A 14,749-nucleotide genomic window follows, 5' to 3' on the forward strand; every position below is an offset into this window, starting at 1 on the left:
AGGGAATATGCGTATTGTGTCTGAGCCTTCGGCAATGTTGTGAACGCCTCCACAAGCGCCCAAGACGCATTCCGAATAAGGCAGCAAGTGTCGTTCGAACGATGGTGACGTTCAGAATATCCAACGTACTTTGCGTTGGCGACACGCACTAATATATGCTGGCCCGCCGTGGGTTCTGCGAGAACGACTTCTTCTTGCATATCGGAAAGCTCGTGCTACGTCAGGTACGCAGGTAACCGTTCTCTCTCCGAGTCGCAGTCACCGCATGTTCAACGTACAGTGCGTAGTTGTTTCGCCCCGCTCCGAACCAGCCTCCACGCTTATGACATATACTGTGTATGCTGTGGTAGCGTATATGTGTAGCGGAGAGCACTGAGGGGTCGACTTTTCAGCAACAAAAGCGTGTTCCCGATTCCGCCCGCAAGGAGCATCTGGAGAGTCGAGACAGACTAGAGATACCCTATATAGGGCCAGGTGGCATGACCTCTGCACATAAAGGCTGCTCGACGGTCCTACCTGTGCCGCCGTCACTGGCACTGCAGCGTGGTCTATTTCCATTCGACCGAGTTGGCGACCGAGATACCAGGTGGTTCTATTCGCCTTCGCGCTGCTAATACACAAGTCAATGTGACTCTAAGTCTAGCACGCGGTGACGGATATCTGAGTCCGAAGGTTAGAATGGTGCCTCTAACCAGTGGTGCACAGAATATACTGGGATCGCAAGGTTCGATTCATTCGCCCGGATCGGTGCATGCTCCTGCTGAGAATACTGACCTTGCGTCGTGTGGCGCGGTGAACAGCCTTCTTGTAGGAGGAGCAAGCCAGACAATCCTAGTGTATGCCCTAGGCTATTTGACTGGTGTGGCGTTAAATGCACTAGCCTTACGTAGTCCACGACGCACTTCTATGTGCAATAGGTCGTTGGGGTGTGCGGTGAGGAATTATTATTCCACGTACCTATGTGAATATTGAGTATCGGTCGCGGTTCTTGAGTGCGTTTACTATGTAACATGCAGCGTGCGGTCTGCGCGCTTCTGCATGTTGCGAAAACGGACCCGACCGCTGTCACTGTCACATGCTCCCGAGTCCACATAGATCCACTCTGACCACAGAGTGGTCCAAGAGTCGTTGACCGACATCTGTCGATCGTCACCGACGTGCATCCATGCTTGCCATGACAGGCGAAGAGCTTCTCCCTCGGATCTTGACAGCGAATATGTCCCAAGATGGAAGGGTACATACCGGCGGCTTCAGTGACCTCGAACTCATCAGTGCGGCATCGAGGCTTCGGGGCAGTCCCGCCGTGTATATAAGGCCCAGAAAAGGCCTGTCTCCGTCCGTCGGACCCCCCGTCGAACTGCACACTTCCTGTCCCGCCAGCGTTGCGCCAGGGAAGCAAACACCAGTGCGTCACCGGTGCGTCACAGCGCGATTGCCGCGGCAAGCGTATCTCGCGTAGGCATCCGACGACTTAGCTCGGTCGAGAACTCGACTGGGTTCAAAATGAGCCTTCCAGGAACCGGATACAATTGTCGGTCCGGAAGACAGGTGTAATGCAAGGCGCACCGACCCGGGATGAGACTGGCTGTTGGTGGGATGGGGTGTGTGCGTTGGAGGGACGGCGGCCTTGGCGGCGGGGAGGACTGAGAGGAGCGTCGGCCGTCGAGAGGGCGCGGGGACAGGGGCGGCGGTGACGTCGGGGCGAGCGCAGAGCTGGAGGACGCCACGCGGGGTGGAGTCGAAATGACGCGTGACGTCGTGCCTTGGTGCGCGGACTTTCCGGATAAGCGAATGGAGAGATATCGAGCCTGCCCGACAGTTGCAGGACGGACAGGGTCTCTCCTCCTTGCCAGATTTTGTCTGGACGTCGTCTCCTTTCCCCGACCGCATCCGTTCCTTACCAGCCACCATTGTGGAAACTCTTCCGGTGATGTCAGCCCCTCTTTTCCGTTATATCCATCGCCCCGCGCTCATGTCCCCCACAGCTCAGTCACGACCCTTTACGACGCCCGCCGCCCAGACGACATAGCTCACCATGTGCGTCGTTTTCGTGCTCCGGATTTTGATCGCCAGCTGATCCTTCGTCCACAGGTCGTCCGGCATATCTGGTGCCTCTACCTACTCAACCTCTACATTCTCTACTGCCCTTGTCTTTAACGCCGCAGTTTTTGGCGGCGAACTGCTTGCGTTCACCCTCCTACGCCCATATTTCCCTGCCATCTACCAGCCCCGCACATACATCCCCCAGAAGAGTGCGTTTCTTCTCTCGTATACATTCGTCGCTGACATTTTTTCGCAGTAAACGCGCTTCTGATCTCTCCCGTAACATCTTCCTATGGCCGTGGGTCGTCTTCCGCGCCAACTATGTGGACATCAAGACCACCAACGGCCTCGACGCGTACTTTTTGTCCGCTTCCTCCGCATGATGGTCCGCGTCATGGTCCCTATCTGGCTCATCTCCTGGGCCATCCTCCTGCCTGTCTACTCTGTCGGTACATCCACCGCCACGAGTGACAGCCTCACGCAATTCGAGTTTGGAAACGTAGGGTCCAACGCCCAGGCACGGCTCTGGGCTCCGTTGATCCTCGCATGGGTGTTCACAAGTGCGTGTGCGCTTCAACGATCCGCGAGCCGTACTAACATACATTAGTCTGGATTCTTTGGAACATCCGCTCTGAGATGGCACACTTCGTCCACACTCGCCAGCGATGGCTTATCGACCCATCCAATTCGGACACAGCTCAGGCGAACACCATGCTCGTGGCCGGTGTGCCCCAACGGTATCTCACGGAAGCAGCGCTGAAAGGCCTCTTCTCGTATCTGCCTGGAGGTGTGGCGAAGGTCTGGCTCAACAGGTGTGTAAACATCCGAACAACGCTGCTTTGCGTTGCGGCTGACTGTCCAACAGAGACCTCAAGGACATGCCAGACCTGTACGAGCGCCAAGTCAAGGCGTGCAAGATGCTCGAGTCTGCCGAGACGAGTCTCATCAACAGCGCCGTCAAGCTGCGCAACAAGCGCGTCAAGAAGGAGACGAAGGTCGCGAAGAAGGCGGCCAAGAAGGGCAACCCGCCGCCGTTCGCTGGGGACCCGTCCTCGGACGACCGCCATCTGACCGACCCCAGCATCACGGACACGGAGCGCGGCGATCCCTACGCGGACAAGCTCGTTCCACGCAAGAAGCGCCCCACGCACCGTCTCCCCCTCCTCTCGTTCCTGCCCTCCCTGCCCCTCATCGGGAAGCAGGTCGACTCCATCGACTGGGCGCGCGAGGAGATCGCCGTCACCGCCGAGGAGCTCCGGAAACACCGGCGGGAGCTCGCGCGCGAGGTGGCGAAGGGCCACAACGTGCCCCCGGCCGTCGACGAGACCAAGCAGGACGCGCTCAAGCCGGCCGCGGACGGCGAGACGCAGTATCCGCCGCTGAACTCCGCGTTCGTGCTCTTCAACCAGCAGATTGCGGCGCACTTGGCCGCGCAGAGCCTGACGCATCACGCGCCGTACCGCATGGCGAACAAGCAGGTCGGCGTCGTCCCGGACGATGTCATCTGGAGCAACCTGAACATGAACCCGTACGAGGCGAAAGTGCGGACGGCGCTCAGCTGGGCCGCGACGCTTGGGTTGATCATCCTGTGGTCGTTCCCTGGTGAGGTTCAACCTGTATGGCGCGAGGGTATTTTGCTGATGGACGGTTCTAGTCGCCTTCGTCGGTGCCGTGTCGAACGTCGCGTCGCTGTGCACGACGTACAAATGGCTCGCGTGGCTCTGCAAGCTGCCGTCCCCGGTCATCGGCATCATCTCCGGTATCCTGTCCCCCGTCCTGCTCGCGGTGCTGATGATGCTCCTCCCGGTCGTCCTGCGGATCTTCGCGAGGTTGGAGGGCATGACGACGCGGACCTCCGTGGAGCTCAGTCTCATGAACCGCTTTTTCATCTTCCAGATCATCGTGCGTATTCGCTGGTGGCTCATTGTTTGATGGAGTGGTACTCATTTGTGGCGTGTCTTGTAGCACTCGTTCTTGATCGTGACCTTGGCGTCGGGCATCATCGCCGCGTTGCCGCAGCTTGTGGAGAACACGGGCTCCATTCCCGCTACCCTCGCGAGGAATCTGCCTAAGGCATCCGTGTTTTTCCTCTCGTACGTAACACACTCAGTGTATCTTTGGTCGTCTCACGCTGACCCGCGCGTAGTTTCATCATCCTTCAGGGTTTGTCCGGAACGGCGACGGGCTTCCTTGCCTACGTGACGCTGGCGATGTACTACGTGAAGTTGTACCTCACTGGTAGCACCCCTCGGTCGATATACAACATCAAGTACAAGCTTCGCTCCGTCCAGTGGGGCGCGACCTTCCCGACGGTGACCCTCATCGTGTGCATCAGTACGTCCCATCGCCATCCCTTCACGTCTCCTGCTCGATGCTCACCGCCATCCCCGCAGCCTTCGCGTACTCCGTAATCTCGCCGATTATCAACGGTCTCGCGATGTTGACGTTCTTCCTGTACTACTTGTTGTGGAAGTACCGCTTCCTGTGGCAGCTCGGCCAGCCGCGCTCGTCCGAGAGCGGGGGGCGCTTCTTCCCGAAGGCGCTCCAGCACATGTTCGTGGGGCTGTACATCGAGGAGATCTGTCTCGCGGCGCTGTTCTTCCTTGCGCAGGATGGGAACGGGAAGGCAAGCGCGGTGCCGGAGGGCGCGTTGATGATTGTGTTGATCATCTTCACGGTACGTCACAGTCGGATCCGCGTGGACGTGACGGGTGATGGCTGACTGGTTCGATGCGCAGGCGTTCTTCCATATCATCCTCGACAACTCTTACGACCCGCTGATCCAGGCGCTCCCGCTGACGCTCGCGGACGAGGACCGGGAGGTGGACAACAACCGCCGCGTGGCGGAACAGGATCTGCGCGACGACGCGTCCGTGACGAGCATGGACGCCGCGCAGGCGGAGAAGCGCCACGACCAGGAGATGCGCGCGCGCAACGGGTCGCAGGGCTCGGGCGACACGGGCAAGGCGCGCTCCAAGACCTTCGAGCGCGTCGAGGACGGCGCGGACGTGGTCCCAGATCCGAACTCGCTCGCGCCACGCGACGCCGGGGAGAACCACCGGCTGAGCCAGCTCAGCGTGGCCGGCATCGACGAGGAGGAGGGCCCGAAGGACTTCTACCACCCGGCGAGCGTGGAGCCGCAGCAGACGATCTGGGTGCCGCGCGACCCGCTCGGACTGTGCGAGGCGGAGGAGGCGGCGATGCGCGAGAGGGGCATCCGGGTGTCGAGTGCGGAGGCGCGGATGGACGAGAAGGGGCATGTGGACATCTCGGGGGCGCCGCCGGATGAGAGCGGGGTGGAGCGGTGAGGTGTGGGCGAGGGCCTGGAGGAGGGAGCGAGGAGAGGGAGGTGAGCAGGTCAGACCGAGCTGTGTGATTGGTTGGATGCTCTGCGGGTGTCGTGAAAAGACACTTCGCTACACCGCATACATACGCTACACCACATACACACGCTACACCACATACATATACGTTCCGTGCTTAGTACGATACTCCGTTCTTGCGAGTGCGCCTTTTTTCATGTGCGCAGTGACCTCTTGTATCATAGTTGCGTCCCCGCCGAAGATTCTGTATCAGTCGTTAATCGTCACTCCTGCAATGCATAAGTTACCCGTTATTCTTGTCAATGCTTCTGTCCAGTGAGTTAGTCACACGACACAGCGTTGCGCAGTACGTCGTATTGATGGTAAGCGTCCTTGCCCTAGTGCGACGTTCGGCCCAGCGCGTATCATGGTCTCCTCGTCTGTCAGCCTCGAGTGTTTCTTATTAGCCGAGTAGAGCCTGCCGACGGACCTCATTGGGTGTACATACTTAGGGACGGACAGTGAGGATGTGGGCACGCTGCGGCGCTGCATGCGCGGACACAGATAGGTCGGTCAACGTACATTACCAGTGGGAACGGATCGAATGGGGGCGTACCTTCGGGCGTAGTGTACCAGCTGCAGGGTGTACCCATGTGTTCAAGCTCAAGTTCAGGGCTGTCCTGCTCGGACGCCGATCTACGCCCGCCGGGCCAACTGCACCAGTCTGCGTTGAAGAAGCACTCGCTCGCTAGCCCAGAGATTGTGTTCTGCGCGTTCTCCTGGTCAGCTAGGAACATTGGAGCGGAGAAGATGATTGGCTTACACCTTCGAAGTGTGGATGTCTGAATCCTGCTTGGCAGTAGTGAACTCGTGGGACGGATAGCTCAAGTCCGACTCGCAAGTCAAGTGCATACAGAGTGTTGTTACGACACTGCTACTAGTCATCAGCGTGCGATTAATGCAGTCTGGGTTCTATGCATGATTAGCATCGAGTCGCAACGCGTACACTGGCACAGGCCGCTACCGTTGTCCAACACGCCCTACCGACACAATGGTTGTCCAGTCCTTGTCATGTGGTAACATATAAGAGATCTCCAGTGTTCCGACAAGAAGCGCCAACTCCCTCTGTATCTCCTCGAATTCGGGTGGCCACCGACTGGTAGCCGTCGACCTCGTGGACGGTTCGAAGAGCCCAGGTGGAACGTCCAACTGGAGGCTGAGGGTCTCCAGGTAAGAACCCTCGTCAACGCGCTCCTGCAATACCGCACGAAGATAGTCCAGCGACCGCCAAATACTGTCTCCAAGGTCGAAACATGCGTTATACCGTAGGACGAGCTCCCGAAGGTGAGGGCAGGGAATCCCGGTCGATGTCGGCTTGAGCGCTAGAGCAAGGCTAGCGCTGCCCGGGCCCGTTGCGTTCTGCTCTGCGACGAGCTCGAAGTATTCGAGAGCGGGAAATGAAGCTAGGATTTGGGCCCAAGTCTCCGTGGCGATATCTTCTGAACTGGTAAAGCCACAGAGAATCAAGGTCTTCGCGGATTCCGGGAAGAAATCACCAAGTTCTTCGAGAATAGCCCGAAGGGGCCCGACAGTGGACGGGGGGACAGGCCACTCCATCAGTTCATTTTCTATGGAGAGTAATGGTTTGACGGGAAGATCGTCGATGGCTTCCCAGGCCGTGTAGCTAGGAGACCTCCACCACTGCGCCTCCCAGAACTCTGTAAGCACCACATCTGCGCTAATACTAGTGGAGAGGCCATCATACTCGTCCCACCACACCATTATGTGATTTACGTCCTTCATAGCTGGCCAGAACGGCGCGCCACGCGGCAAGAAGGTATTGAGCACGGACATGTGGCCGTTCTCGTCCTGAAGTGGGTAGGATTTGATCACGGATAGCGAGACGCGAGTTTGCTTGGCAAGTAGGATATGTGCGAGCAAACTTGACATATTTGCGGAGGTTGCCTTGATAGAAAAGTGGCAAGTGTGTGGCAACGGGATCGCATAGTCTGCCGCGACGGACTGCGTGTCGAATGGCATCTCATCGGAATCCTCGTATACAAAATGCTGTAACAAGGTACATGTCTTCAGCACATCCAGAAGTGAGGCGAGGCTTCTTTTCGGGAATCCGATGTCGCATAGCTCCAAGGATGTCAGCTGCGACAAAGATGATTGGGGGTCGTCAATGGTAAGACCTTTGAGCGAGAGCCGTCGGAGACTCGGGAGGGAGCTAGGTATCCATTGTGAAGAAAACCCACCAACGACCGACAAGTCCATCGAAACCAGCGCGGGCAAAGAGACGGTCGACAACTGCCAGTGTGGTTGAGCAACGGGTACCATGAGGGCATCGAAATGGACCTTCATGCGTCTGATCCGCGTATGATGTGACGCGAGGAGAGAACCGGTTGTAGAAAACCAGTCGATTGTGCGCGGTCGTGTAGACACCACGAGCACATGCCAATCGATGGTTGCATCCCTTGAACGTGTCAAGCAGAGGTCCGAGAACTGCAAATTCTCCGTCAAGTAAATGCCTGTCCATAAGAGAGGTGTATGGACGATCGTGTCTCTCCAATGACGGCATACAGCCATGACCGTAGTCTTCCACTTCATATGGTTGCGGTTCCACTTCGAAGGGCTGTGATCCCACACGATAGCAAGGCGAATGATAGCGACGAAGAGTTCGTCTGGCAGTGTGTTCACAGTGATGGTGGAGTTATGCAAAGATTCGAGGTCCAACAAACGGCGCTGTAGCGCTTGTTTTTCGACGGAGACCCAGTGCTGTAATTCTTGTCTAGAGCGCCCCCGTAACCGCGCACGGTCGTTGTCTGACAGTGCGCTAGCGAGCAGCGCACATTCAGGGATTGGTTTGTTCGCCATTTCAACTATAGAAAGCACTGTAGACAACAAGCTTTAGTCTAGATCGTGAAGCACTGGCAGGTAATCGGCCTTACGTTGAGAACGGCCGCGTCACGGCGTCGCGTCTAGTAGTCAGGTGCACCAGGTCCAAGACACGCGGGACTGTATATTGCCAGCAGGCGCGTCGAGCGCGATTCTTGTCTGTACCTTGTCTGTGCATTGTGATATAATTTAATGTATCAGAACTTGAAGGGATATTACGAGGACCGATCGAAGGAATGACTCACGCGGACGGTCACGCTGAACTAATACAAAGCTGTCGGAGGACCTTCCTGTGAGTGGGTCACTCACTTGCTGTATACAAATTATACAAAAACCTCTTTGAAGATGGAGACTCGAGAGGGCGGTCGTAAGTACGCGTGCACCGTGACAGTGTGGCGATAGTGAACGCGACACGTCACGCACCGTGACGCGCAGAGTAACGGTGTGGCGCAGTGCTACTTAGATACTAGGTATTCCTATCATCATGCATCATGAGTTAATACTTGCATGACAGTAACGCAGATCCAGAGACCTCACGCGCACGAATTACTTGACAGCTTCACGGTGCACCAGAAACGCGATATAGGGGGTACGAGTGTTGTGTAGTGATGCAAACGATTATCGTATGCTCATTACAGTCCACATTCACGCACGCCTGAGCGATATCTTCGTCGTGACGGACAAACATGCCACTGATACCATTATTAATCACTCCCAACCTACACGACGGTAATCCACTCGTCATATGGTCCCCTATACGAGATCTTCAATGACCCGACAAGAAGTGCCAATTCCCTCTGTATGTCCTCGAAGTCGGGTGGCCACCGACCGGTAGCCGTTAACAATGTTGACTGCCTGAACAGTTCGAAAACCTCAACTTCCGGTGGAGGGTCCAATTGAAGGATGAGAGACTGCAGCCGTGAGCCGCCGCCGACGCGCTCCTGCAATACCACACGAAGGTCGTCCAGCATCCGCCAGCTGCTATTGTCCCGCTCTGCGCCTGCTTCGTATCGTAGCACGAGCTCCCGCAGACGAGGGCAAGGAATCCCGCTCGATGTCGGCCTGAGCGCCAGAGGAAAGGTGCACATTGCATCTACCTCCGCAACGAGTTCGAAGTGCTCGATAACAGGGAATCTGGCGAGGGTTTGAGCCCAAGTCTCCGTAGAGATCTCTTCCGCGTATCCACGGAGGACAAAGGTCTTCGCAGACGCAGGGAAGAGATCGCCTAGCTCTTCTACGATGGCCAGAAGGGGTCCCATGATGGATGAAGGGAAGCTGGATGAGTGTATGTTGATATGTTCTATGAAGAGTGCCGGTGCGGGGGAGAGCCCATCGGCAGACAAGTTCTCGTAGTCAAGAGACCTCCACGGGTGCGACTCCCAGAACTCCGTATTTTTCCCGTCTGCGTAGACAGTAATACCGTCGCCCTCCTCCCACCACACCATTATATGAGTAACATCCTTCATAGCCGGCCAGTACGCTGCGTCTCGCGGCAAGATGGCATTGAGCACGGGTAAGTGGTCGTTCTCGTCCTGCCGCGGATGGAAGTCCTTCGGCTTTAGCAAAATACGAGTTTGCTTGGCTAGTAGGACGTGTGCGAGCAAGCTTGATATATTTGCCGAAGTTGCAATTATCAGGAAGTGTCGAATGCGTGGTAGTGACACTCTGTAACCTGCGGCGACGGAGGATTTCTTGAATGGCGTATCATCGGTATCCCCGTATACGAAATGTCGCAAGGAAGTGCATGTCTTCAGCACATCCAGAAGTGACGCGAGGCTCCTTGCGCGAAAGTGGATCTCGTTCAGCTCCAAGGACGTCAGTTGTGACAGGGATAAATTGGTGTCATCAATTGAGAGACGATAGAGCGAAAGGCGTCGGAGACTTGGGAAATAGCTGGGTATCCACTGTGAAGAAAGCCCAGAGACAGCCGTCAAGTCCATCGAAACGAGCACGGGCAAAGCGACCGTCGATAACTGCCAGTGCGGCTGAACAAGCGGTGTGATGGCTTCCTCGAAATAGATGCGCATGTGTTTGATCCTTTCATGATGTAACGCAAGGAGAGAACCAGTCGCAGAGCACCAGTCGATAGGAGGTGGTCGTCTTGCTCGAGCTTCGAAAACACGCTAGTTGATGGCGGCGCCACTGGAACGTGTCAAACAGAGCGCCGAGAACTGGATATTCCTCGTCAAGTGGATGTCCGTCCATAAGAGAGGTGTATGGATAATCGTCTGTCTCCAATGACGGCACACACCCGTAGCCTTGATTATCCACGCCATAGTGCAGTCCCCGCCGGCAAGGCGGATGATGGGGACGAAGATCTCGTTTGGCAACGTGTTCATAAGGATGGTGGAGTTATGCAGGAACTCGAGGTCCAATATACGGCGCTGTAACGCTTGTTTTTCGACGGAGACCCAGTGTTGAACCTCCTGCCTAGAGCGCCCGCGTAAATGCGCACAGTCGTCGTCTGACGCTGCGCTAACAGGCGGCGTATCTTCGGGAATCGATTTGTTCGCCATTTAATCGACTACACAAAGTCCCGGAGGCAGCGAGTTAGGCTAGGTCGTGCAGCAGGTGAACGACCCTACATTGTTGAGAACGTTGCACGCGTACCCTGTCTTAGTCTTCTAGTAATCGGGCGTCCAACGTGCAAGACACACTGTTCCGTGTGTCTGCCAAAAAGCGCATTGAACGCGATCCTTGCCTGTACCTTTGTACACTAATTCAGTAAACTGAATGGCCCAGATCCTCCCATAGTGTTGCGAGGATAAATTGAAAGGTGACTTACGCGGACGGTCAGGCTACAGTAGCACAAAGCTATCGGAAGACCTTCCTAGTGGGTAGATCACTCAAAGAAGGCCTTGAATGGCCTGAACACTTGCTGTATACAACTTCTAGATCTGTAACGAGGAAGAGGCTGAGGGCAGTCGTAACTTGTTGATTTGCACGGCGCGCGTGACGGCAGTGGACGCGACACGTCACACATCGTGACAGAGGTTGTAATACGCGTCCAGCCAAGTATGTTACAGTACTTACTGTACTTGTAACTTACGCGTTCGAATAAGAACTTAGTAGGTACATGAATAGTGCGTAGCCGATACAGACGAATATATCCAGAGCCCAGGGACTACATACCGAATCCGGGTCTCAGACCTAGCAAAAAAACACGAAAACATAGCACAGCAAAGCGACGACCAGCACGAGACAGAGATGCACAGTATATCCAAGCTTGCAAGATGACAACATTCCAGAAAAATTGAAAAGTTACGCACTCTCGGCCGCTTGCACCACCAACACAGGTGCTCACAGCCTAGCTCGATAATCGGCCTTCACCAACCCGCAGCTGCAGCCTCGTTCAGCAGAGCGGGGACGTACGGGTCGTTCAGATCCTTGCCCTCCAGCCCTATCGCAACTTCGAACTCAGCAATGAGCTGTGAGTGCTCGCCGAGGTTCTCTGGGAACTCCCATGTGGCCGCCCCTGCGTTCCACCTGTTGCAACTTGTCAGCTGTAGTAAGGCGATTGTGGAATCACAGCATACCCATCCCACTTCACGAGCCAGAGAAATTTGGGCATGCCACCACTACCAGGTTGTGTCTGCGAAGGCCTGCGGCCGATAATACATTCGATGAACCATTGATTCGTATCAGATGCCCCACAATTGGGGCGGGCGCACTTCGCCGTATCGGCGGTTTTCCCTGTATACCGACCTTTGCCTGCAGTATGTAGACATGTTCGATCAGTAATATTGAGTGAGACAATTCCAGAACGTACGCTCATCCCTGTCACAGGGGAAATATGAGCTTTGAAGACAGGACACAGATCGAACGAGGCTCACCCGGCGACCTCACATGGAGGGCAGAAAAACACAGAATCTTGCTCGGTCAAACGCGGGTCATCGGGCGGCAAGCCAGCACAACCGTAATGGTACCATGCGTCACAGCTACACAAGCACATGAGGCGAGGGACCGGAGTGAAAGGCTCGCAAGATCCTTACTTGTCGCAGTTAATGTACTGAGGCGATGGTCAATAAGTACCAGGTGTAGATGAAGAACATCGTGGCACCAACGACTGACCTCCCGCTGGTACGTTTCATCCCCTTCGATGATGTCCGGCCACTGGCAGTCCGCGTCATCCACAGGTGGTCCATCCTCGGGCTGCGGTGAGCTGTCCGGATACACCCTCGCCACTTGCTTGCCCTTCCGACTTTGGGTCTGGGTCTGGGTCCCTTGTGCGCCTAATGACTTGCGAGGTTTACTCCCAGGCTTCTTCCCTGTTCGCGCGAGCGCATCGCCATCCGTCTTGCGTCTCTTCCGCGGCCGCTCTTCATCCAAGTCCAGTCGCCGGTCCCGTTCTCGCGTCTTCGAGCTCTTCTCGTGCTTCCCCTTCGATTTGCTCCTGTCGTGATCGCGGCTCTTGTTCTTGTCAACGAACGCTGCTGGTTTCTCGATGATCTGAATCTCCGGGCTAGACGATTGGCGTGCGTCGCGTTTGCGCCCCCTTGCGGGTTCAGCAATTCGGGTCTCGTTCTTAACGGCCGATGACGCGGCCGGAGGTTGCGTACGGAGCGTGTCTCGCATCTTGCGCCGTGGCAGTGGCGGCGGTGGCGGTGGTGGCGGCGAGGGACTCAAACTAAATATCCGTGCTCCGGGACGAGTGCGCGTAACCTGCGGAGATGGGGGTGGCGAGAGGGACGATAAAGTGGAGAGTGAGTGAGACCTCGCTCGCTGTGACGGCTTTCGGGGGAGTGGCAACGTCTTGGTGTCAGTCGTTGACGACGACGAGGGCTTTGTAATCGTGGGAGACATAGCACTGTCCCCTGGGGAGTTTACTGCTGTGATAGAAGACACAGACTGTCCAATGCTGATGCCTGACGTGGAGGCAGCACGCGGAGGATGTGTCACCTCGGCAGATGCTAGATGCTCAGAGCTGCGAATTGCGGAGGATGTAGAGGCCAGATCCGCCGGACGCGTACCAGTCTGAAGTTGTACAGGGACAGCCGACACATCGTCGTGTATAGACACGGAGTTGACGCCTGCTCTGGGAGTAGGCTCACGACCACCAGTCTCCACGCTGTCATCGCCTGGAAGGGAACGGCGGTCTTGCAAGGTTGACTCAAGATTATCCACATCAACTTCTGCGACGGGTAGACTGGCCGCTGCTGGCCATGCAGAGGATGCATCGGGGCCTCCATCCCGACTGACGTAACTTAGCTCTGTTGGACTGTAGGTCAGTAACTTGCTCAATACGTTGAAAGTTCCGCGTACCGGACCGAGGAGAATCTGGCACATCAGATAATGATGAGTCTCGAATCTGCTGTGAACAAACCAATGCAACCCCACGCCATTGCACTCACCAGAGCGGTTCGGAGACCATTGTGCAGGAACCATGGGATCCGAGTTGAAGGGCGAGGTCGGGAAACGTGCATGCAATCGCACATCTGCTTGCGACGAAGGCTTATGTGTCAGTTCCGATTCTGAGGTTGCTCTTGCACCCATAGCCACCCCACCTGGTCCGAAGACGTGCAGAGACCGTGGCATACGCGTTGGAGTGCGCATACATTCAGAGTCTTCTGGTCCGGGTGCATCGACACCCGCATCAGCGTATTGTTGGGGTGAGTTGCCGACGGATGCATCTGCGAGCACGATTGAAGCGGTGCCTACGCCGATGTCGACCAGTTCAAGGGAGGCCGTGGCTGAGCCCGTGTCCATCATCTTGCGCTCGGTAGTATTGACGTTTGCGTCCACATGCACGGGTAAGGGCTGGGACGCGGCCACAGATGCATCGACATGCTCTGTCGGGTGCCCACCGGCACTTGCGTCTACGTACACAGGAGGTGCAATCGGGCTTACGCTCCTGTTCATGAAATGGCGGGTCGGTAGTGGTGTAGTACTGTCGCCACCTGTGCTGGGCCCGAACGCCGTGACTGAGCGCAAACAGTGAGTATATGCGTCCTCACAGTGAGCCATGACATCTCACATCCAGCATCTGGGTCCTGGACTTGTTCGAGCAACTCCGTCAACGCACAGTCGATCCGTTGCATTCTCGCCGTGATCGTCTCGTCTCCGTGCAAGCTCTTGACCTCGCCCACCGTGCGCTCCAATGCCCTCACCCTCTCCAGCACGAGCATCGTCGCCTTCATCTGGCGATCGTGTGCCTTATCAAGCCACTCCGCCAACTTCAGCGAGTCCACACGTCCGGCTTCGCGCACGGCCGTGACCGAGGCTGTGAGATCGCGAACTACCGCGTCGAGATGCGCGAACTTGTCCGTCGTGCTGTCGTGCAGACCGCCGAGAGCGACCGCAAGCACCGAGAGGATGTTCGGCACGCCACCCGTAGCGATCTGACCTGGAGGAATTCCCGACGGCGGCGGAAACAGTACGCTGGGTCCTTCGTTGTGCAGGTTTTGCATGTTGTGCGACGATGGAGGCGGTGGGACGCTGCTCGGATTCTGCGCGCGCTGCATACCGCGTCCACGGGCTTTGTGCGGCGCGTCTAGTTCTGAGCGCGT

The 14,749-nt window shown here is 56.5% G+C and overlaps 4 protein-coding genes across 4 annotated transcripts; 1 reads left to right on the plus strand and 3 right to left on the minus strand.

The window, feature by feature from the left end:
- Positions 1 to 2,437: 2,437 nt before the first annotated feature.
- Positions 2,438 to 5,351, plus strand: B0H18DRAFT_1123773 (DUF221-domain-containing protein; the record flags this gene model as incomplete). The annotated part of the gene is made up of 8 exons (XM_048034738.1): positions 2,438 to 2,603; positions 2,651 to 2,855; positions 2,909 to 3,645; positions 3,698 to 3,945; positions 4,009 to 4,136; positions 4,190 to 4,377; positions 4,437 to 4,720; positions 4,782 to 5,351. The coding sequence occupies 8 exons, from the start codon at positions 2,438 to 2,440 to the stop codon at positions 5,349 to 5,351; spliced, it is 2,526 nt and encodes an 841-aa protein (XP_047888110.1).
- Positions 5,352 to 6,003: 652 nt separating this feature from the next.
- B0H18DRAFT_1214752 (uncharacterized protein) lies at positions 6,004 to 8,222 on the minus strand (the record flags this gene model as incomplete). Its single annotated transcript, XM_048036596.1, has 2 exons — positions 6,004 to 6,112; positions 6,169 to 8,222. One exon carries the CDS (start codon positions 8,220 to 8,222, stop codon positions 6,366 to 6,368), a length of 1,857 nt encoding a protein of 618 aa, XP_047888111.1. The 3' UTR covers positions 6,004 to 6,112; positions 6,169 to 6,365.
- Positions 8,223 to 8,962: 740 nt separating this feature from the next.
- Positions 8,963 to 10,270, minus strand: B0H18DRAFT_1123775 (uncharacterized protein; the record flags this gene model as incomplete). The annotated part of the gene is made up of 1 exon (XM_048034739.1): positions 8,963 to 10,270. The coding sequence occupies one exon, from the start codon at positions 10,268 to 10,270 to the stop codon at positions 8,963 to 8,965; it is 1,308 nt and encodes a 435-aa protein (XP_047888112.1).
- An 876-nt stretch (positions 10,271 to 11,146) lies between these two features.
- Positions 11,147 to 14,522, minus strand: B0H18DRAFT_1035773 (uncharacterized protein). The gene is made up of 10 exons (XM_048030325.1): positions 14,218 to 14,522; positions 13,748 to 14,164; positions 13,595 to 13,678; positions 13,506 to 13,520; positions 12,315 to 13,453; positions 12,236 to 12,252; positions 12,077 to 12,181; positions 12,013 to 12,020; positions 11,780 to 11,954; positions 11,147 to 11,729 (listed from the first exon to the last, which is right to left on the minus strand). The coding sequence occupies exons 1-10, from the start codon at positions 14,378 to 14,380 to the stop codon at positions 11,570 to 11,572; spliced, it is 2,283 nt and encodes a 760-aa protein (XP_047888113.1). The 5' UTR covers positions 14,381 to 14,522; the 3' UTR covers positions 11,147 to 11,569.
- Between the last annotated feature and the right edge of the window lie 227 nt (positions 14,523 to 14,749).

Source organism: Fomitopsis serialis, assembly GCF_022376445.1.
Source record: "Fomitopsis serialis strain Sig1Antser10 chromosome Unknown B0H18scaffold_106, whole genome shotgun sequence".
Taxonomy (NCBI): domain Eukaryota; kingdom Fungi; phylum Basidiomycota; class Agaricomycetes; order Polyporales; family Fomitopsidaceae; genus Fomitopsis; species Fomitopsis serialis.

Excerpts from the sequence above, each read along its gene's own strand:
- B0H18DRAFT_1035773 (XM_048030325.1), bottom strand. The coding sequence starts at position 14,380 with ATGAAGGCGACGATGCTCGTGCTGGAGAGGGTGAGGGCATTGGAGCGC. Across the intron at positions 13,679-13,747 it reads TCTGCACGTCTTCGGACCAG|ATGTGCGATTGCATGCACGT; the intron begins GTGGGGTGGCTA and ends CGTCGCAAGCAG. Across the intron at positions 11,730-11,779 it reads TGGCTCGTGAAGTGGGATGG|GTGGAACGCAGGGGCGGCCA; the intron begins GTATGCTGTGAT and ends AAGTTGCAACAG.